Source organism: Xiphias gladius, chromosome 18 (genome assembly GCF_016859285.1).
Source record: "Xiphias gladius isolate SHS-SW01 ecotype Sanya breed wild chromosome 18, ASM1685928v1, whole genome shotgun sequence".
Classification (NCBI taxonomy): Eukaryota; Metazoa; Chordata; class Actinopteri; order Istiophoriformes; family Xiphiidae; genus Xiphias; species Xiphias gladius.
In genome coordinates, this window is record NC_053417.1 from 16,940,532 (window position 1) to 16,964,219 (window position 23,688).

The following is a 23,688-nucleotide window of genomic DNA, read 5'->3' on the forward strand; positions in this document are numbered from 1 at the left end:
TTTAAAAAACAAAAAATTCTGAACTTCTTTATGCTTCATCCAAAAAATACACACAATTTAATCAGTCTCTCCCCTCTCTCGCTTACACCAGTACATCAGATGACAATGTGTGTCTGTGTGTGTGTGTGTGTAGTGGTAGGAAGAGGCAGAGGTAGGGCTGACTGAGCTGACATAACAGTTGACATCACTGATAAAACGTCTGACTTGTGATCTCAGTGTGTGTGGGTTGCTGGACTCACCAGCTGGCAGCAACAAGTCAGATCTGGCAACTCCTTAGCTGTTCTGGCACCTATTGGCCCCTATTGACCCCCGGTATTGAGGGGAAATATGCTCTCAGTAGGTGGTGTGCGTAGGTCTGTGTATGTGTGTGTATTATACTTCAAACTCTCACAGGATCAATGAGGCCTATCAGTATGTAAACGATACTAATCATTGTATTTGAACTTTATTGGTGCACAGAGGCAGTATTTTGCAAAGACTTTTAACAGCCAAAGTTATTCTAATTGCCATTTTGAGGGAGGAAAATGGAAATCTGAGAATAAAGGGAAGAAAGAAACAATACTTGAGCCATACTAGAGACAAAAAAGCATTCATTTGTGGATGGCTTGTTTCCAAGTTCAAAGGGACGGGCTTCTCTTTGTGTTTAAATGTGTAAAATGCAAAGGAGTTATTTCTTTGAATGTGCACAGACACACAGACACACAGACACAGATGCAGATACAGACACACACACACACACACACACACACACACACACACACACACACACACACACACACACACACACACACACACACACACACACACACACACACACAGAAAAACATACACGCAAACAAATTTTGGCTAAGCCTAGTTGTTACCTAAGCAAATAGAGTTAGACTGAATGGAATGCCTGCTGTGAAACACACTAGTTCCAGACACAAAGCTTTGTGTTACAACAGGGAAGCAGACACACACGCACACGCACGCACACAGACACACACACACACACACACACACACACACACACACACACACACACACACACACACACACACACATAACACACAGTTTCGACACGTACACACTTTACACGCGCTGTGTGAGAGAAATAGCTATGTATATATGTAATTAGAAGGCAAAAACAAAGCAAACACATGTTTGGGTCTTGTTTCTGGCTTGCGCTTCATTTCATTTGCACTGTGGTGCTGAAGGTTGCGCTAAGCCATCGTTTTTGGTGCTGCTAAACACATGGTGACTTGCTGGAGTAGCAGGACATTGAAGTTAGCCAAGGATGAACACGTTCAGGTGCGTTTGGTGTGTGTGTGGTGTGTGTGTTTGTGTGTGGTGTCTGTGTATGTGTCATTGTAGTTGGCTGGGGAATATTATTAGCATAGAACAATAAATAATCTAATATTGGTTTTATCGAGCATTGAATGTTTGGATTAAGCTCCCAAAGAAATTTTTTTTTTTATTTGTTTGTTTGTGTTGACCCGAATGTATATGCAGAATGGCACACACACAAACACACATTCACACATAATGGTTTTCTATTCCAGTAGACAAGCTTTATTGGTTAGGAGCTCCCGCTAATTGGGAGCTTTTTTCACAGCTTGGAGTGTGTGTCACATTTTTGGTGCATGTTCACAACTTCCTTTTCTGAAATATCTCTGAAGAAAATTCAACCAAATAATTTTGATAACTTTGAGCTTACATAATCAGTAGCAAAACATAATTCAAATGAAACAGATGCCAAGCTGAACATTAAAAATTGCCTCAACACTGCTCTGATTTACCTGTTATTGAAAATGTATTGAATAATTACTCTGCAGAGCCATTATTCACAGAGAGGCAGATGAAAGAGAGGGAGGGTGTAGAGAGAAAGAATGTGACTGAAAGAGAGGAAGGCTGAGAAATTGAACTGAAACTGAGAGAAAGACAGATTGCGTCCGCTCTGGTATGCCATCTTTATGATCCATCTGTGAGAGAGCTGGTGAAATTGAACTCAGGTGTAGTGTGATGCCGAAAAAGCCTTTTCCCCATTAGGGCTATGGAATTTCACATAAACAAATTACACAAATACTTTCTTTATAAAAGAGAGGGTGAGCTTTCTCTAACTGTGCAGTGAAACCTGAGCAGGGCCTTGTTTATGTGTGTGACAGAGTGTTTACATTGTCCTCCACTCCCATCCCTTCAGGTGGGGAGAGCGCCAGGCCCCCGACAGCTCTACTCCTGTCACACTACCTGTCTGTCTCTGGGATTTCTGTTATGGAGAACATGTGCTGGTTTTGTACGTGAGTGTGTATGTGTGCGACTGGGAAATGCCAACCAGTGATCTGTCCCCATTACAACCAGTTTAAGCACTCAAGAGTGGTGAGTTCAAGGATGCAAGGCAAGGTAGGAGGCCTAGGAAGAGAGAACAAACAAATGACAAACAAAGCGGTCATGACTCTGAGCTTTTAACTGCCTGTGATTATTACTCTTCTTTGCAACATCAAACACATCAAACACACAAACATTAGAAACCTTTCTTTGTTTTTCTTTGTCCAGTAAGTTTACTAGTGCCAGCAACACCTTGCCTCACCTCTCCAGCTGTATTGTTCTACCTGGTAGCCGATTAAAACAACAGTCACACTCACAACACATTTCATTCACTTCAACTTGTGGACTGATCTTGCTTCACTCAACATAGCAAACAGCAAGATCCACCAACATCCAGGCAATTTCAGGAAAAGGGTGAGATTAACCTTTCATTCAGCAGGTACTGATATTTGCCTTTTCATGCTTACACAACTTCATGGTGAACAAAAACAAGCACCATCTGCATGGCTGCAGTGAATGGACAGGGTAAATAAAATGTCTGATAAAAACATGGATCATTTTCAACTTGTGGAATGCTAATGTTAGCTGGCTAGCTTGTGCTTGCAAACCCTGACTCCTGTCCCGCCTGCTGTTCGCCACAGCATGCAAGTAAATTTCTGGTCTGACCGCGGCATAATACTGCCACAGCTTTCGAATGCTGGCTGCTGAGCAGTAACACTAGAGCTCAAGCAGAAGTCATTTAGCCAGCCAACTTTTTCCAACAAGACTAGGGATTCAGTCCAACAACTTTCAAGTCACAAGACCTTTGTCTAACTTTGAGGCTTTTCTCTCATCATCAGTTTATAGAAAAAATTGTAATATGTAAATGTATGAAAATCAAGCCAAATATCAAGTACAATAGACTTGCAATGGTCGGACACAAACCTCAGTGGCTGATTCGTAATCCTATCACCTAGAATGAGTGCACTGTAAACTGCGATGCTGTTCTGAGATCAGCAGGAGGAGGACCACCCAGCAGTTGAGCTAATCCCATAGCTGCAGGGTCGAAGCCTTGCTGCGTACATACTCTGACAGGCTAGGCAGCTCCTGGAGAGTGGAGCTAGAGTACAATAGCACCTATTGATGACTGGTGTTAGGTTTTATCCTGCGATGCTCTTCTCTGATTTAGTGAGAAAGAATAATCAAGCAAGCCTCTCTTGCTGAGTTACCTGTCTCTCACACAGTTCATGTTTAACATAGATTTTTATTGCAGGTGGGGGATGGCAGTGTTTTTAAAGACCAGGTTGGGTGTCAGGGGAAGATTAATGTGGTTCCTCTGAGTATTCTGATTTCAAAAGTTAACGTCCTCCTCATATTTTTAGGTCTTTTCATGGCAATGGTGTGTCATCTAATCAAAATACTCAGTAAAATGAGTATATGGTTCAAAAAACAAACCATTACAGTCCATTAATAGTCAGAAAACACTGCAAATCTGGCTACAAACTAAATCTCACTTTAGTTGTATTGAAAATATGTGCATCGTACCAAGTATTGAAAACTGTCAAGTAAAGGTGGCATCAAATGTATGGTCAGATTTGTAATACTGTACTCTTTCTTTGATAAGATAGTCCCTGATATAAATAACACTAAATACCTTACCATTTTGGTTAGGTCTCTCGTGGAAGATATAACTTATCGCAGGCAAATTTCTGGTTAGATTAATTAAAAAAAAATATATATATATATATATGTATATATATATATGGGCAATGTTTTTCTCCTACTTCTTGTGTTTAGGTGACGTCTAAATTTGATTGCTTCTTTTCGAAAACGAATAAAGGGTATTTGTATAAAAACATTCTAATATTTCTCAAAGGTTTTTGTGTTGGTACAGTAACATGGATAACATATTCATACTAGTATCAAAAAATCCCAAACAATACTCAGCCTTAGATACAAAACCGACCTCTAACTCTATAAATCAACACAGCAACTCAGTTTTGATAAAGCACATTGTTACTGTCTGCTTAGCACCTGAGGTTGCTGTGGGCAACCCTCTCCACACTGAGCATCGCTGGCTCGGCAGAAACACAGAACAGCCCACTGCTGGTTCTGTTTTAGCCCGTCAAACACACTCACATCAAACACACAGCCAGCGGCACTCTGAAAGATAGAGAGATGGAGAGAGAGAAGAAAGGAAACAGAGAGAAATGGAGAGGGAGTGACAAGGATGCACCGATTCAAAGCAACCCCCAAAGTGGAAGCCCCAGGATGAACAACCGATCAGAAAAGGATCGCCATCTAGCCCAATCAGAACGCATTCCAATGAGAAATCCTCTCCAGACCCAACCAACCAACCCCTGGAGGTATGCGCAAAAAATAAGGACAGATACACACAACGTGACCTAGATACACAGCGGAATCTTAACTAAAGCCCTGTCCATGTCTGGCCTTAGTACAACTAAAACCCAAGGAGTCTGTGTTCGATCTACCCCCAGTCTCTATCCCCTCTCTCTACTGTAGCTTTTCATCTCTTTGTCCATCCTGGCAAAACGAATGGCTACTGTATATATGTGTCTGTGTCCATGTATGTGTGTTTGTGTGTTCGTGCGTGTGTGTGGGTGGGGGGTGGGGCATTGGCAGTGGTGGGTGTCCATGATTCAATGGCAGACAGATGGGATTGGTGTCTGGGCTCATTCGTGGTAGGGATACCCTTGTTTCAGACAGAATAGCAAGCATGATATGAGACAAACGATTTCAATGTGTGTGTGTGTGTGTGTGTGTGTGTGTGTGTGTGTGTGTGTGTGTGTGTGTGTGTGTGTGTGTGTGCATGTGATTTGTGTCTGCATGACTGTGTGTATCACTGTGTTTGTTGAGGAGATAGACATCCTTTAGTGTGGGGTATAAAAGGGGACGACATGCTAAACAACAAGGGTGCAGGGATTTGTGTATGTGTGAGTGTGTGTGCACTCAAATTAGTGGGCAGTTGCCGGCTGACAGTATGTTTGTGCGTGCATGAAGTTGTGTTTCTGCCAGTGTGTGTACAGGGTTGCATGAGAGTGTGTGGTTGTATAGATCCCCTCTTGGCAGCGGCAGTGTAAACTGAGGAGGGTCTTACATGGGCTTTAATCCTGTGCTGAATGTGATCGTACAAGTGTGGCTTTTCCACAGGCCCAGATAAGAGAGAAAGAAAGAGAGGGAGAGTGAGTTCTATCGCAAATGTGGGCATGTGAGCATAAGTGCACACATGTATGGGAAATACATCCTTGTAAAGTAGCCTGGTTTGATTACAAGGATTACAGCAGTGACATACAGTAAGCTGTGAGTGACACACAGAGGAGCAATAGCACTAATCTGCTTGTCTGAGCTGATATAGTGACAGAAAGAGAGGCCACTCTGGCGTCCATTTCTAAGGTTTCACTGGAAAACAACCTGGCTGAAAACACACCAGGCTGTTGGACTAACTTTTGCTCAGGCCACGGGTTTATACACTTTTTTCAGCGTGTGGCCCAAATGAGAAGTTTATTTTGTAGCCTTAAGACTCAGGGGCTTTAAAACATTTTACTACCCATGTCATATGGGTACCCTGCAGCAATAGGCCTGTGACCCATTTTGGGATTTTAAGCTTAAGTTAAACAAACATTATGCAGGTTTGAAAAGGTCATTGATATAGAATGTCAGCGAATATTCTTCTGAGGAAAAGAAAGGTATCTTAACTAATTACACTGCAAGACATCAATTATGGAGGGAAGTGTTGCTGTTTTGACAAATGGCAACACAGCACATCTCAATTTTTACAGGCTTCCTAGACGTGGACGACCTTTGGGAAAGTGTTGGGCTAGCGTGAGAAATAAACTGCAGCCTACTGTTATACAAGGCCTAATTAGTGTTCAGCCCTTAATGTTGAGTGGCAGTCCAGAGGTTGTTGATGTTATTACAGTGGCTCTCTGATAGCCCCAGTTATGAACCCTCTCTGCTGGCTCTGCACTGTGATGACTTTCAGTGGGAGGAAACAGGTAAATTCCTGTTAGTCTTCCTCTTCAATTCTACAAGGAGTGTCCGATAGCAGCTCTGGCATTTCTAGAATAGGGAAAGAAAATAGTGAAATTCCTTCTGCTATTACTTATTAAAATACATGTAGTGTTATTTCTCTACCACAGTGTTTCCATGGGTGTCAATCTTGATCATAAATGTTTGCTTTCTATTAGGCCATTTAAGTGTATGTATGTCTGCGTTTGTCAGCGTATCTGTGTGCAGTGGTGCTTGAGTTGAGGCATCAAAATTGCTGTATGTATGTTGATCCTTTAAGTGAGTGGTAAAATATCAGTAGTGATCAAGTGTCACATATAGCCTTGTAAAGTCAGCAGGTGTGAGTCTTCTAGTTTGCAGCAACTGCACCCCTCCCACCCCCACCTCCTTTTCTCTGCCCCTGAATATCACTCTCTGCCTTGGAGCAGTGGCCGTGTCTTTGATTGGCAGCCTAGGGGTGAGTCTATATGTTAAAAACACAGTTTTGGGAACAACAGAGGCCTTACCCAAAACCTGAGGCTGTGTGGTAAGTTTAGTGCCTTAGTGTGTGTGCGCATGTGTCTATGTGTGTTTGTTAAAGGGAGGGAGAGAGAGAGAGAGAGAGAGAGAGAGACAGAGAAAGAGAGAGAGGAGAGCACAGGAAGTCTGAAGAAAATAACAGGTTTAAAGAAAAAAGGCTGTGATTCCCTTTTCTCTCTCTCCAAATCCCTATACCTCTCTCCATCAGTGAGTCTTTGTGGATGTTCAGACTTTCTCTTTGGGATGTAATCCAGCTTGAACAGGGGATCTGACCTCCAGAGCATCCTACTGCACAGAATGATTTTGCTCTCTATCTCTTACACACTCACTCACGTACACACAACATACTCAAACGCTCACAAGGGCCTCCCCAGGTGCAAGTTTCTCCTGAGGGGAGGGCTTTTGTGTGCTGCCATATCCATAAGCTCACAAAACACCCTTATAATCCTGTAAGGACCACTCTCTTTTTCTCTTTCTTGAATTCTCTTTTACACACACACACACACACACACACACACACACACACACACACACACACACACACACACACACACACACACACACACACACACACACACACACACACACACACACACACACAAAACCAGTAAAAGCTTGCCAAAAATATTCAATCAATCTATCAATTTTCCCATTTTGACTTCAACATCCTGTATTTCCACCACAACATTTAGATCTGTGGCTCTAATATTTTCGGTCTCTGTGAGCAAACCACAATACTTGTATCTTGTAGTAGTGGCATTTGAAGAGGCTATGGAGATAACTGATAAAGAGTAAAACAGAGAGAAAAAAAGGAGAGAGAGAGAGGGGGGTGAAAATAGCCACAGCTTGAGGTGTACTGATTTATGACTGTGGGCTGGCTGAGCCATTTCTGCACAGAGAGCAAAACCATAGAGTAGTTTACAGACATAGGCTGAATCACACCTGCCATATTCAGAGAGAAAAGGATGAGGTAGTTCAGTAAAGTATTTTAGCTTATTGACTTACTGTTTCTAAACTTTGAATGTCCATATAGGAGTTTAAAATGTCCATGTATATCCCCAGCCAGTCAGGATAAGCCCATTTCGAGGGGTTGATGTTACTTGCACAAAGAGAGTATGTTTGTGATTATGAGCCTGAGCCAGAGAATTAGTGGTCATAAATGAGAAAGCATTTAAGCGTTATTTCAATTACATACCCAAGAAACAAAAGTAAGTGCCTATTGTCTTCTGGCAGATAAGTTCGTGCACTTGAACCAAAAAACCCAACAAATGTCAAAGCTATCCTTAACTGCATACATAATCATGTGTTATAAAGAAGAGACACATCCCTAAAAGTTAGCTAACAATGCCAGACCAGCACAATTGGGAAAAACACATAACCACCACATTGTAGCATCGTGCTTTAATAAAGCTGGTGAGGTCAGCGCGCTCAGAAGAGTACAAGAGGAGCAAGCAAGTACCTGTGTCACATTTGTCTGTCCAGTAACATCAAATTACTTGCCCATGGACACTCAGCTTACTTTCTAGTTTGCGAAGATAAGGTTGTTGATGTGATGTCAGCTATAATAGCAGGAGAGTTGTGAGTATCGCTGTCTGCAGCTGGTGTGCTGGCTCTGGGAACCCGTCCCATCCTTTCTGCATTTTAACTTCACAAACGCAACTGTAGCCACAGTTTTCTGTCTCATTGTTTGCTCTGTATCATGGTATTTGTCTGTACAACATGCAAAGGGTTTTATAGCCATAAAAAGACCTAAAAACTCAAGTTTGTTAGCACAGTGGGATTATTATTTGGACTTATGCATAATTCGAAATGCTATGCCAGGCAACATTACCTTCTGTGTTGGCTTAGCTACAAACCTAAGGTACTCTCTTCTGTCACTGTAGTTTTGTAACAACAAACGAAACAACTAATACTTGCTAGTTTTTACTCTGTTGTGTGTTTGTGTGCATGTCGTTTGTTTGATGGCATTTTATATTGTAAAGTTTATTTTGCTTCAACAGCGAGAAAGAGCATTCACGTCCACGCCATATAAGACGCTTTGGATTCTGCCATTATGTCGTTGCCTTGGCAAAGTGCTCCCATGAATTTGGGGGGCAGAGCTTCTGAAGGAGCACTGAAGGGAAGGGTGTATTTGTTTGCTGTCGAGTTTAAATATCAACAGCCTTTTTCCGAAATCGCCTACTCTTCCTTTAATTGGCTGCCAAGCTCATCAGATTGGCATGTTTTGGCTGTGCTGCTGGGGTTGTCTTTTCAACACCTCATAGATTCATTCTGATTAGATGAGCACACACACACATGCTAATTTTCACTGCATGGATAAGCACTGATGAGTACAGATTTACCCGTGATGAAAGAGCAAGAATTACAAAACCTATCTTTGTTCCTACACATTTGCAGGTTTGCACGACATGTTGTGTGTGTGTGGCCGTGTCATGCACGTGTGTAATGAGTATGTTGTGGGTGGGGACAGTCAGCTTACCCAGACAAACTGCCTTATGATCCACACATCAGGTGTCTAACTGTCTTCTCCTTCATACAGCTTCAAGAAAACCACAAAAAACATGAATAAACTTGTCTGCCTTACAATGATTGCCAGTCCTTCCTTCTCTCCCTCCTTCCCTCCTTTGTCTCTGGGTCCTGTCTGTCTACAACTTCACATGCTGACAATGACAAAGCAACTCTATCACTGCTCTTCATTTAACTACTTAAAAGTGATATCGTGCATAGTATGTAAACACTAATATGTCTTTGTCAAATCAGTCACGAGTTCCTGTCTCATGTCTTTCACAGGCTGTTTTTTTTTCTCATTTGTGCCATTTATTCCAAATTCTTGCCCTACTCCGTTGCACAATATATTTTTGCGTAGATGATTTATTTGATTCGGCTTTCTTAAAAACTGATAATGGGGTTTTCTAGACTGGTATAAACTACTGTACAGGTGGGTAAAAATCAGTGCACTTTTTCAGATAATATTTTTTTTCAGGATTTACAGGATTTTTTACTATTAGATATTCAGTAGGTGCTAGCTCAATAATTGTTTTGCTTGAGTCTCTCTACCCATAAAGATGGAAGGAGCACCTTGCCTCTTCACAAGAAGAGGTCAGTTTAGAAAATAATTCAGGTGTTGTTCCAGGACGCAGTGAAATAGAAAACAACATACAGCCCACTCAGATGTCAGTGCTCAGGTGTTGCTGAGTTATTGACTTCTCTCCACTCATGTTCAACCTGGTGGAACAACCTTTGAACTCACAGACTGATGATGCTGACAGCTGGCTGAGGGATGGCCTCGGTCAGACGCCTCTACTGACCTCCTAGGTGTGGTTCACTAGTCACCAAAGACACAAGGCACATCATGGCTACACGTGTTCGAGGATATATGCACATACCCAAACATTACCCAAATCACACAAAAGTGTGTATCTACATGTGCACACATGCTTACATACAATTGCACACAAAACACAAGTGGAAGTTAGGGATTTTGGAAACTAGCTCAATGGGCTGCTAGACAACAGCCTGGAATTTAATATAGATACATAATACTGGAATTGAAAGACATTTCCATGGCCTAAACACAGGGTTTCTGTATGTTCCAGAAATTAAAAGGGTACTTAGACCTTTTATATGGGCCGAAAATGCAAATTCAAAACAAAACTTGGAGTAACTGACAACTTCCTATAACAATCCGAATTGAAAAGCAAATGTAGCAACTTAACGAACAATGGCCTTTTGTTTTTTTGATTGTATATGTCCAAAATCTGGCTAGATACTCTAACTCTGACTAAATTTTCACCAACTAATTCCATTGTAACACACAAGCCCCATGCATGATGTAGAACACTGAAACATGACTAAACCATTATCTTGTATTTTCTCCTGAATGTCTAGAAAATCCTAAATTAGACCAATGTATTCATTAAGTAACACTTATTGATCCGGCAGATACTTTTTTTAGGCAACTTGTAAAAATATGCGCCATCAGCTTGTAGTAATCAACGCGTGGGATATTAGATGTTTACACTGGAGATTCAACCTGGCACATGGCAGAAAAAGTGGCAGGGCGTGCTTGACCATTTTAGATGGCGCTGGCAAACTTACCGGTGATAATTCACTAAACCTGACATTTGAAGCATGGTATTTTGTTTACTGCTAAAAGGAATGTGAACACAGTGACATTAAAAGCACACATCTGAGCTGTAAACTGTCATGATCATTATTGCAAAACTGTAGACACTGAATGATGTAATTCCCCACAGACAATACTGATATATTTTTATTTTTTCAATATCAATTCTAAGTACTGTAAGAGTCTTTGGTTTTGAGGTTTCAGTACCAACCAGAAGATAAGAGAACAAAAAGAAGAGTAATTTCACCTGCTGTAGGCCAAAACTGTTGTGATCTCAGCTGTAGAAAGAAAACTGACATCAATTCTAACAGCTGGTATTAGCTGTCATTTCTGTTGCACTGGATTTATGGTCTGTCCAAAGCTCAATTCCAGTTCCATATTAAGGATGTTCAGATAGAACTCCATATTTACACTGGAGTTATTTATTTATTTATTTATTTACCTAGTAACAGTAAACTGCAGACAGAAAAAAACCCTACAGCATGTCCCTCAGCCAAATATATCCAGTAAATGTCTACAGACTAGATTGACCTTACCAGTTTGTGTAAGAATCTGTTGTGATAAAAATCCCCACATCCTAACTTTCATAAAAGTCCAACCTTACAGAAATCCAGAAGGCTACAGAAATTTCGACGAAGCCTATATGGCTAAATTTATTTTGATGACCAAAAACAAATTTCAGACAAAAACCTTGGAGGAAAAAAAGTAGTACCTACTTGAAACCTACTGTCTGTGTACATTTAACAAAATGAACACCTCACAGAGAGCTTATCTGTAAAAGGCATCCCTATCAGTCTTCCACTTCCCCACAAAACTCCTGACAGAAAGTAGAGAGGCCACCAGGTGCCTCCCACAGTCAGCTGCTGGTGGGGAGATCTACTGTCTTGTCAACAAAATTCACAGCTTCCTGCTTGTTTTGCTTCCATGGTTACTGTAGTTTGGGTTCATGAGTTACAAAAGTTGTCAGGTCAGTTGTGAGGTCAGTTTTGGTAGCAAAGAGCCCTTGGACTTGAAGGTAGAACCAAACACAAACAGGCAATTAAGAGTCAAGCACAAACTTTTCTGTGACACTTTAACTTAGAATAATAAATTGGATTGATAATCTGCTGTCCAATTTCAGTTTCCCACTGATCTTAGACTCCTTTTTGTAGTCTTGCTTAAGCTGTGCATACACAGGAGTTAGATATTTACTGACATATACAATGCAGACATACAAACAGTGCATTCAGTGCAAACACAGCATGGGCAAATGAAAGCCATTTTCTTGACTTGTATTAACCTGAACAAGGCCTCACTCCTTCCTGCATACACACATGTGCACGCACACACACACGTACACATATTTCTGTCCCCACTTGGAAAGCCTCTCAGCTCCTTTTCGCTTCATTCAGTACAAATAACTTCACGGTGGGATAAAAGCATAATGTTTCCAGAAAACCTCTTCCCCCCCACTCTGCTTCACTCTTTTGGCCCCATGTTCTCTTTCACTTTTTCCTCCAATCCCCTTCTCTTGTGCTCTCTGTCCAAAAGGACATTCTTATTTCATTAGAGGGGGGTCTTGGAGGCCAAGAGGGTAAACAAAACCTCTGTAATCAACAGCAGGACATACACAACCACAATGAACCAATCAGAGCCCAGTGTCCTCTTAGACAGAACCATGGCTAACCAATACAAATCTGCACCTGGATGCTCGGAACTCAAACTTGCCAACTCAAACTCAACACTTAGGTTTGTGTGGAATTCAAAATGTAGCCTAGCACTGGGCCAAGGCTATCCGTATGAAACACCAATCAAAGCTAGCATGCATGCCTGTAAAGACACTGATATACACACATGCACAAAGACACACAGATCCCTGGCTATTTGTCTATCGGTGCTGTCATCTCTGTTTGCTCATATTAGGGAGGGCTCACTCAGGGACAGGATATGGGGATTAGTTCTGGCCTTATTGTGCTGTAGCTACACACCGCTAAATGGCTCCCATCTGTTCTCCCGTAGAGGATAGCTAATACACGTTAGCTGCGCTCGCGTTGTGCACTGCCAGAATAACAGCAGTGGATAGATGAGTAGCACTGATATCGCTAGCCACAACACCACTCTGCGCTAAAGGCTAATGTGCCTGGCTTATTCTATTAGACTGGGATAAGAAGCACTAATACACACCACATACACACACCATCATGAGATCTGATTGAAGATACCAAAGCAGTAGGCTGGTAATGGGTCCAACTCTAGGTTTACCTTGAAGGAATATATGTTAGAAGAGGGCAAGCTAAAAATCTACGAAGAGGTGGAAAGAAAGGGAGTTATGGAAAAAGATGGAGAGATGGAAAGAGAGGGAGAAAGAAGGCAGTGTGGTCTGTTTCATTACGGTGAATCCTGAAACTACTGCATTCTCAGCACACATGGACTGGATTATAGGCTATGTGGGCTGCTCCGGCATTGTATAGCTCAGCAAACCTCTCTTGTACACACATACCCACATGCACATAAACACACTTGCAATTGCACACACAAACATCATGGCTAAACATACTAAGGCTTTGCACTGCAGGAAGACAAACCATTTGCTCACACACAAGCTATAGGACTCTTAATCCCAAAAGCAGTGCTAGGGCAAAGTGCACAACTACTAAATCATTGAGGTTAGAGACAGATTTTGCTTGTGATGGTCCACCTGTGGATTACTGGGGGAAAAGAATGAGATGCACTGGAAACTATGAGTATACCATGCTGCCTGGTTTTCTCTCTGGCTTCCACATAAAAAAATAAGCACACTTCCCATTTCCTTTTCTTTATCCTTCTCTCTTTCACTATCTATCACATGTACATTTATAAATCTCTCTTTTTCTTTGTGTCACTTTGACTTGCACACACTTGTATTAGCTCTAAGCAAACCCTAACCCTCCCTGCACAGACCTCTGTCCACACGTCTATGTTCAAAGGCATCCTGAAACTATGGGGGGCTTCGATATAAAACCCCCCAAAACAGGAATTATCCTTTATGACTCTGCATTCTTCATTTTATGCTTTTTCAGCTCGCAGCCTTAAAAAAAGGCTTCATGACTGTTCTGCGTTGTATTGTAATTAACTACCCCACACACTGGCACACAACGGGGTGGGGTAGCGCGGTAAAACTTTACTACAACTGAAAAAGCAGGGCGTGGGGAGACAGACTCGTCCATCTCTGGTTTTTCTCACCATGTCGTTTTTATCGCCTCTGGGCCCTGGTACGCTTGCTTCAGGCTCAGGCTGCTGGGTGTGTATAGGTCTAATGCCGCACAGTTACCTATATAGCCACGGCACAAATAGGATACGAGCACTACACAGGAAGCCAGCCATAAACCTCTGAATCAACTGAGGCTCTTTAGTTACTGAAATTCATAAGCAACGAGAAAAGGAGCCGGGTTCTATTACACTGTCGTCTGTCAGAGTTGGGTAATGCTGTGGTTATTGTGGTACCATCAATGTTCCCAGCTAATGGTTACTTCAGCCCACTCAATAATGCCTATTGTATAAAAGATCATTAAAATATCTCGAGCAGATACACAGTGCTATACACTGGCATGGAGTACATTCACTCTCTAACAGTAGCCATGTAAAAGAAACTCACTGTGAACAATAGATGCAGGGTTCCCATGGTGGTGGTCATCATGCCCATATTCCCTCTTCATCATCCTGTGAGAAAAACAGGGGAAACATGGCATCATGGTCACCATCCATCCATTAACCATCAGTTTACATGTAATACTTCATTAAAAAAAAAATACAGCATGTGGCAAAAGATGGCTTCCTTTTAAAACAAACTATTTACTGTACAAACTTTGGCCTGGTGGTTATGTCTGTACAAGTAGAGTCTCATTGCCCAATCTTATGGTCCTCCTGACCCCCTGTGGCTTTTAAACAAAACAATCCTGTTCATGTTCCTTATTCAGAAAAGCTGTGTATGATATCATGAAATGCTTTCCCCAGTGTGACTGTTAGGAACCAATAAGTAGAAACACAAGGGGTTTCCTTGGGGCTGACACTGTGCAGACAAGAGCCCTGCTAACAGGAAGGCTAATTCACTCAGACACTAACATCGCGATGGTTAGCATGAGCTGGCAAATCATTATAGCCAAGCCCTTGTCTGCATAATGCTAAACTAAGCTCCGTCAAAGCAGAGCCTATGCTAACGCTACACCAGAGCAAAAAAACACAGGCGACTTGGCCGGAGTCCTCAGTGGCTTTGGTTGGACTGAATGGTTGTGACAGGCTCGGTAAACTCAGCAGGCTATACCTAACCAGCTAAGCTATAGATATAATGGCCTTTCAATGGAACATGCTTGATGCTAAATGCTAACATGCAATGAATGGCTGTGACAGGCCCCGTAAACAGAGCCAGACCTATAACCACTCATTCTGCCAGGTTAAACACACACACACACTCAAGGAGACACACACATATACACACAAACAGGCCAAATAGCATGTGCTACTTCTCATAAATCTGAAGCAGGCAGCATGTTAAGGCTCAGAAAAAATAACAACAACCCAAAAGAAAAGGTTGTATAACTCTGTCTCTGATAAACACTTTATGGCTGTTTTCTATTTCCTTCCGAGGCTGATGCCAAGTATCTGGCAGTGGTGCTGGCGTAGCTAAATGAGAACAACATGAATGCAATATGCCCGTCAAAGTGCATGCATTCCATGCTGAGACACCGACCTGGGGTGCATCTCAAGAGGCTAAATCCACTTCCTGTGCTTGTCTCCTCTAATTAGATTTCACCTGTCCTCCGACTCCGTCCATCACAGATTAAGTACAGGGAGTATAGTTAGAGGATTGGGATGGACCCACTACTGTTGCAATGAGCTTTGAATGACAGTTTGAAAACTTTGACGTGTGTTCTTGTGTTTGTGTGTCTGCTATACCAGTGCATTCATTTGTGCTTACATGTTTTAAATGTGCCAGTAGGGTGTGCATGCAGCGTGTATCTGCTCTGTTTGAGCGCATGTAAATGCTAACAAAAAAAAAACAAAAAAACATGTGTGGTCACTGTTATGTTGTTCATGGCACTAGCTGTATCTTGGAAAGGCACTGCGGTCTCCAGGGTGAGCGTGCAGACCTTCTTCATCATCATTATCATTATCATCATCAATCATCCTTTGAGTGGTGTTTCTGGACCCGGCAATGCACTGAACCACTGGCCTGGCCACACTTTGATATTACATTGAAATGGGAAAAATGGAGGGAGAGAAGAGACTGAAGGAAAGAATGAAAGACACAGGGAGAAATGGAGAGAAAAAGCATGAATGGGAAGAAGATACACCTTGAAGTAAAGTGATGTTAAAAGGGTAAAAGAAGACACGTCAGAGGTACGAAAAAACAAAACGAGTGCAGTCGAGAAAGGAAGAGAAGAGGTAAAGTAATATAAATAAGAGTAGAGATAGACAGAACAAATGGTTCAAAAAAGACAAATAGATTATTTAATCATATTTAGATGAAAGAGGCAGATTAAAGGACATGTGAAGTCCTGTGTTTGGAGGGAAAACAGTTTCCCATTATCAGGACATATGCGTGCACACGCACACGCACACAGAAACACACACACACACACACACACACACACACACACACACACACACACACACACACACACACACACACACACACACACACACACACACACACACACACACACACACACACACACTAGACACTGCAGAGGCCTTGCCCTGGACCTCTGCTGAACTCCTCTTCATGAGGTCAAAGATCACATATGAGGAAAAGCCACAAGGAGATCGGCTGACCTCTGTCAACAGGGTCTGTTGGTTGTTTTTGAGGCGTGTGTGTGACAAAAGATCAGTTTGGTTGTAGTTTGTGAACAGAAGGGGATGATGACACCTTGATACACATCTTTGATTTGGAAATTTTGTCCCAATGCAAGGTATTAGTGTACTGTAAATTTACACATTTGTAGGTATTGTCTTTTATCTAACATTTAATATATTTTCTATTTGTGCCCCATTTGGAAAACCTATTCGACTTTAATTTTTTCCCAGATGTTGCATGCAAAGTGTGAATCACAGTTCCCTAGTATAGACATAAATATTTAACTTTAATAGAGAGTATAATTCAGCCAGTCAGCATGGATTTATGAGTTATTTTGTTATTCCCTACATTCTTAATAAGATTTCCCAGCAATACTAATAATACTTTCTTTGGCTTTTTCAGTCCAGCTTGAAAAGTTGAAATATCACTTGCAAAGAGCTACTGTTTCATATGTCAAACACTATAAACACTGCTGCAGTAAAACAGTGCTGCGCAGACATATTGAGGGAAGATATTTATAAATGCAAAGTGAATGGGAGTCATGTTTGATACTTAAAAGTGACCCCCTGCAGCTCAGAGTTTAATATGAAGCCTTCTGTGATTATTCTGCAATACAACAGAAAAATACAGAGACTTAATAGCTTTAAAATATTATTTTAGCAGGTCAAATGTAAAACATAACATAACCTAATAACCAGATAGCAAGAATTTAAAAGTGGTCCTTGTGGGATTACAAGGTGATATTGAGGGTTAAGATATGCACCATGTCAGTTTCCTCACTCTAAACTTCCATATTCCAAAGCATATGAATGCTGCAAAATTAGATGTACATTTAATTCTACAGTTGAAAAGGAAGAAAATGTTCACATAAATATAATCTACTGTAATATATATCTCAAGTGTGTGAGATTCTTGAGTGAAAATTGTACATATGCATGTTAATAAACCCCAGATCCTCACATTCTTTTAGGAATCAAAAACATAGTCCTTCCACAGGTTTAAAAGGTTAAAATAAATATTAAAACCAGCGATCCTGTCCTCTTATATATTGCTGAGGTATGTGTGAGGTGATACATGGATGTGACTGTGTGCTTTTATACAGGCTTGTATGTTTCGGAGATATTAAGGACAGGGAATCCCCAGTGCATGTTTGACTCCAAATTAGACAGCAGTATCAGAAACATTTATAAAGTCTAGAAACATGTAATAGTGCATATCAAATAGAAGCTGTGGCAGCTGTGAAAACTTGGACTCAAGTGGAAATCCCCAGATATCCAACGTAAACCCCCACATACACACAAATACACTTCATCCTAATAGTGTGGAATCCCCCCAATCATTGCCTATTGACATCAATAAAGCTGTGATGGGTTTATATTGCAATCAAAGAATTAGAAACTTTTAACAGCTAATGGACAGTTAGTAAAATCACCTCTGTCTTTGAAGATCGATATCTCCCGTTAGAGATTTCACCTGGGCACATAGAATCAACAAAGGCTCAGATGTTGCATCTCCAAGTGCATCTACACACGCCTATGCATGCACATGCATGCACACGCCTATATACACTTGGATGCGTGCACGCTCACACAAATACTAAAAACACTTTGTGCTGACAACTGCTGGTTCTTCAGCTGTCTTCAAAAAGGCACATTAAGTTTATCCTCAGGGAAGACTGGATATGATACTCACACTCATTTGGCAGCTTTCCCCTTCAGGCCTCTTATCTAAATGATATGAATAACTGATTTGGCTGGCAGTAATGGGGTTGAAGAAAAAGACACAGAGGAGAGGAGATAGGAGCAATTTTATGCTGTCATGTCCGACCACAACCGACTGGTGGTGAGGATGACAGCTATGAAATTGCATCAATTTTAAAAGCATGAGGATGAGAGCCCAAAACTTGTCAACTTGTGTAAACAAGCCCAAGCTTGGTGGGGGTGAGTGTTTGTCTGTGTGTGCATGCACATTCATATTTACCTGGTCCATAGGGGGTCGGTGGTTAGCATGGGGGGGTCCTCTTTGCAGGCTTCGGTGATGCACGTTTGCTGGATGCAAGTGGTGAGGATTATGTTTGGGGTGGATGTGATCTTCCTCGTAGTTATCCGCTATCAGCTTCATTCTGCTCTGAGTCTGCAAAAGAAGGAGATAAACAAAAAAATGTATAAAACATTATTATAACACGTGTAGACTAGGCTATTTATTTCCCCAGCACATTTTTTTGTTTCTTGAAAATGTTCTCGGGGTCTTAGAATGATTAGGCTGCGGGCTTCTTGGATGGGGGAAAGCATGTTGAAAGCCATCAAAGATGATAAAAACAGTACAGCTAACAAGACTTGACAGGTCATAAACTGAGTGAATTGGATTGCCTGATGAAAATATCGTAAGTCTGTCAAATGTCATCCATATAGCAGATTATCATTTAATTGGATAAGAAGAATCCTAGTAACAACAGGTAGTGAGTATTTGATGTAGCCTAAGGCCACAGGCGTTCTGGCCCGGGTGAAGCAACCTCATTTTTGATGTCACCGATTAAAATTACACTCAAATATGCATCTTTCTGTAAGCCTTTAAATGGCAAAGTAAGACACTATGTCCTTTATTTGTGTGTGTGTGTGTGTCTGTGCATCTGTGTGTATATGTGCGAGTGTTAGTGGAATGGACTGTCATACTGCCAACGTCATTGCTTTGGAGAGAGATAACAGCCTAGGCTGACTAACATTAATAATCATCCTAATGCCAGTGAGGCCAGCTGTCTGGGAGATGGACATAGACAGAGTGCTGCACACATATCGACTGCTTAACTGCAGATACCTCCCCTGAGGGCGGATATGACTGCAGAGTGGGAGGTTTGATTGCGTATGGGATGAAGATGACTCGAATGACAGATATGCACACGTTTCCCATCCGAAATGTTGTGGCTTTCCTTGTTAAAAGGGGAGACAGCCTACGCAGGAAGTGACAAAGCACCTGATTCAGCTGTGAAGATAGGAGGGAGATGGTGTTGCAGTAGTCACCGGCCTGGGGACATCGCTGCTGAGATAAGGAGCTGAGGCCTAATGACTGAGGAAACAAGCCAGCCAGGATCACAGGAGAGGATGTGGCTAGTATTAAAGAGGTTAGCAATTAGCTTAAACTGGAGAAGAACAGCTTAGATAAGGCTAGAACACTGACACCATGGTGAGAGGGACAGAGAGAGACAGAGATAAAGACGAAGAGTGAGGGATGGAGGAGGGCTCAGACAGACACCAGACCAGTGGTTAGAGCGTTAACGGCTAGGTTGAGGTGCATGGCCCTCCATGACCTCAGGTGTTGAAATTAGCAGGTGTGACTGGGTGGGGCTAACCTCAATGCAACAGTTACAGAGCTGACACATGTCATTGAGGTTAGGACAATAACTATTATATACCATGCAGCTGATGAAACAACTGTATTACTGTACAGTGCATACTGTATGTGCTTCCACACAGATTCTTCCCCAAAGCTTAATAATGCTGTTTAATTCTCACAGAGAAATATTTTCAAAACTAATTTGTGGCTGAGGGTCAAATAGGCTGATGTGTGTTTAGTCCTTACTGCTAATCTAATAAGAACCATATTACTTGTTCCTGTTCATATAATTACAACCATATCTGGTAGCACAAGAGGCCAAACATCCTAGAATGTGTGTGTGTGTGTGTGTGTGCGTGTGTGTGTGTGTGTGTGTGTGCGTGTGTTTGCGTACTTAATATTTAATGACCTGTGACACAAACACAAATGAGTGAAGTGATGAATTGCTTCTTGAAGAGTTTGACTGTGTGGTCAGGACAGCCCACATGTGGCCATCCAGTTTATTCAAACAGACACACACACATGCAAAAACACACACATTTGCTCTCTTCTTATAGATATATTCCTGTGTGCATGTGTAAAGAAGGTGTGCACACATAAGATGTCTGTATGGTGGAATGTGTGTGTTAATTAGTGTTAATTAGTGGCTTTGCAGAGTAAACAGCTCAGTAATGGCCTCCAGGCCCGCTTGTAGATCAGGCAGCCTGGAATAGACACAGGTGGCTCTACTGGGGGGAGAAGAGAGGAGAGGAAAGCAGAGGAGAAGAGAGTTCTTCATCATCATCTCTAACCAAAGAGACTTGGCCTGTACTGTGCGTCTGCGCAGTGCATGTGTGTCCGCATGTGTATCAAAGTGTAGCTGCTTGTTTAAACATGGCAGTGATGATCCTGCTGCTGTGCTTACAGCTGCATCCCAAACCTCAGTCCAAGCCCTCTGTAAATCACAAGCCTGTCCTGATTAGAGCTGTATTAACACATATAGACACAGGAGGCGGACAAGAAAGGCCTTAAACAAACAGGCAGCTAGGGAAGGCTACATACTCCTTCAATCAGGTGTGTGCGTGTGTGTGTGTGTGTGTGTGTGTGTGTGTGTGTGTGTGTGTGTGTGTGTGTGTGTGTGTGCTGTTCTCAATGTCGCATCTGAGAAGACAAAATCCATAAAATCCATCTTTTCAGCAGAGAGAGAGGGTGGATGCTCAAGTGTGTCCAAAAATAAAATGGAAAGAGTGAAACAATGAGGCAAGCGAGAGAGAAAGTCACAGAAAATGGCACACAAAATTTATCTTTTCTCAGCTTCAAAGCACCACTGACTATGGTCATCTATCACTAGGATGGGACCACTCAGAGAATTCCCACATGGGGACACATTTCTTCTGAGTCTCTCCTCAGGAAGTCTAAACACTATACTCATCGTGTGTGTTTGTGTGTGTTTGTGTGAGTGTGTGGCTACATCTTTGTATATCTGTGTTTGTCTGTGCTGAAGAAGGCCCATGCCTCAAAGGGAAGCAAACTGTCTGAGAGAGGAAAGTTTATCTTAGACTGCCTGCTTTGTGCACTCACACACAAGATCTTCCAAAGGAGAGACGTGGGGAGGTCAGACAGGGCACTGCTATCTGTAAATCTATCTGCTGTCTACAGATCAGCTTTCTCCTTAGAGACTCTGAGTCCCATAATTCTTCGGTATTTCCTGGTCAGTTTCCTTCCGCCATTGGCTGTTGAGGACCTAAGGAAGGCAACCTATTCTGATATGTGTGTCAGTGGGTCAGAAGACAGAGAGTCGGTGTGTGTCATGTTGAACAACGTAACCTCCAGAGAGCTCATTCTGTGGAAAAGAAGGAACCTAAGTAGTGCAAAGAGGGTATACTTACCTTACAACCTCCTTAGCATGAACAGATGACAAAGTCCCACACTTTTAGGGCCCTTCGGCTAGGTGGCCACAGCACTGCCTGGTACACAGTTGCACTTAGCAGTAGTGCAGTAGCAGTTGCATGGATTTATACAGTATGCTTGTGTGCCTGAAGACTTACTAAGAAACCAGGTTTGCATGCATGAGAAAGTGGAGCCTAAGAAAGTTCATGTATGATTTGCTTCTCACTCCTCTCCCTACCCTTGCTTTTTTAACTTCTCGTCTTTTCCCCTATTTTCTCCACTCCTCTGCTCCAGGCCCAGAGGCCACATTGTGGCAATTAGAGCTCATCACATCATCAGGTGGACTGTAACTGCTTGTTACCCGATGGGAAAACATGACGCACCAAATGACGATAAACAGATAATAGGCTTTCCTTGAAATTCCTTGAATGGAATTGCACCCCCTAGGAACTATTTACTGTTTATGAGACACAAGAAAACATAGGTTCACACTGAAATGCACGGCCAGGCAGTGCATCTGTTGACTTTTAAATGCATCATGTTTCCCAGAAGCCCCTGTGACTCAGGAGATCGTACATGTTGACTCCCTGCTGTTGCCTCCTTATTGTTAGCATTCGCATTTGCTCAGTCACTGATGTGGTCTGATCAGACCTTAATGACCTACATACCTTCATCAGCCTTGGGTCCTATTGAAAGCCAGGGCAACATGGGAAATAGGTCTGTGTGCATAGGTATGTGTGTGACTGTGTTCTGGGATTTATGTCTCTTTCACAAAAAGATGTCAGACAGAAAAGTCTGTCGGTGACTCACCAATGATGCCACTCTATGTCTGCAACTTGAATGCATCTAATAGCTCTGATTGCAGCTGATATTCTTAAAAGAATAGCTATCCTAATGTGTTTATTTGTCTGGTTTTGGAATCATGCTCCTGCTTGAATAGTTTGGCTTACGATGACTGAACGCAGTCAGTGTGGTTTGAGGCACTGAAATCTATTCTGTTAACTACCAGGAATCATTAACTTCTGTTGCTGGTTTTGAAGTTCAAAAGTCTGCCCATGAAGCTGTTTTAATGCAGGCAAGGCTTCACCATCTGTAGAAGGTTTGAATTTGGAATCCTGCTTTGATTCACAAAACTAGAATCTGTCCTAAACGGTGACCGCAAGACCAGGCTCCATTTGATTCATGTACAGGCCAGTCAAACTCTTAGAACAGGAGTACTGAAAATTAGATTCATTTTTTATATGCATGTATAAATAGCTTGTGGTCACATGTGGTGGTGTACCTGCTGTTTGAGCTGGTGCATGAGCCTGTCTTTCTCCCTCTTCAGAGCCATCACCTCCTCTTGGGTTTTCTTCCGTTTGGAGGAGGATAACTCAAGCAGTGCAATGTTAGCATCCTTCTCACTGATGGCTGCCAGCAAAGCCTGCTGCCTGACGGGGTGAAAAGTGGGAAACATGTATTTGAAAATGTAAGGAGGAATGTTATCATAAAAGTACAAAATATTAAAAGCAAGTCACATTTATTCTCTAAAGTGAAAAAAGTTAGAATATGGAAAAAAAATTTTATAGTATGAAAATAAACATTTGGGCAGCACAGAGACAAAGATACACGGCACACACATATGCAGCTGCAGGCCTTTCTACGTATGCAGATGTCTGAGCAAACTCACTCATTCCAGAGCTCTTTAAACGCAGACATAGATTCCACAGAAAAGAAGCAG

General features: G+C 42.0%; 1 protein-coding gene across 1 annotated transcript in view; it reads right to left on the reverse strand.

The window, feature by feature from the left end:
• The window catches only part of LOC120804055 (ERC protein 2-like), a 147,238-nt gene that overhangs the window by 20,277 nt on the left and 103,273 nt on the right, over window positions 1-23,688 (reverse strand). The window contains 3 exon segments of the mRNA XM_040153222.1: window positions 14,571-14,635; window positions 18,750-18,902; window positions 23,251-23,398. Of these exon segments, the coding sequence (XP_040009156.1) occupies window positions 14,609-14,635; window positions 18,750-18,902; window positions 23,251-23,398 (328 nt within the window). The 3' untranslated portion in view covers window positions 14,571-14,608.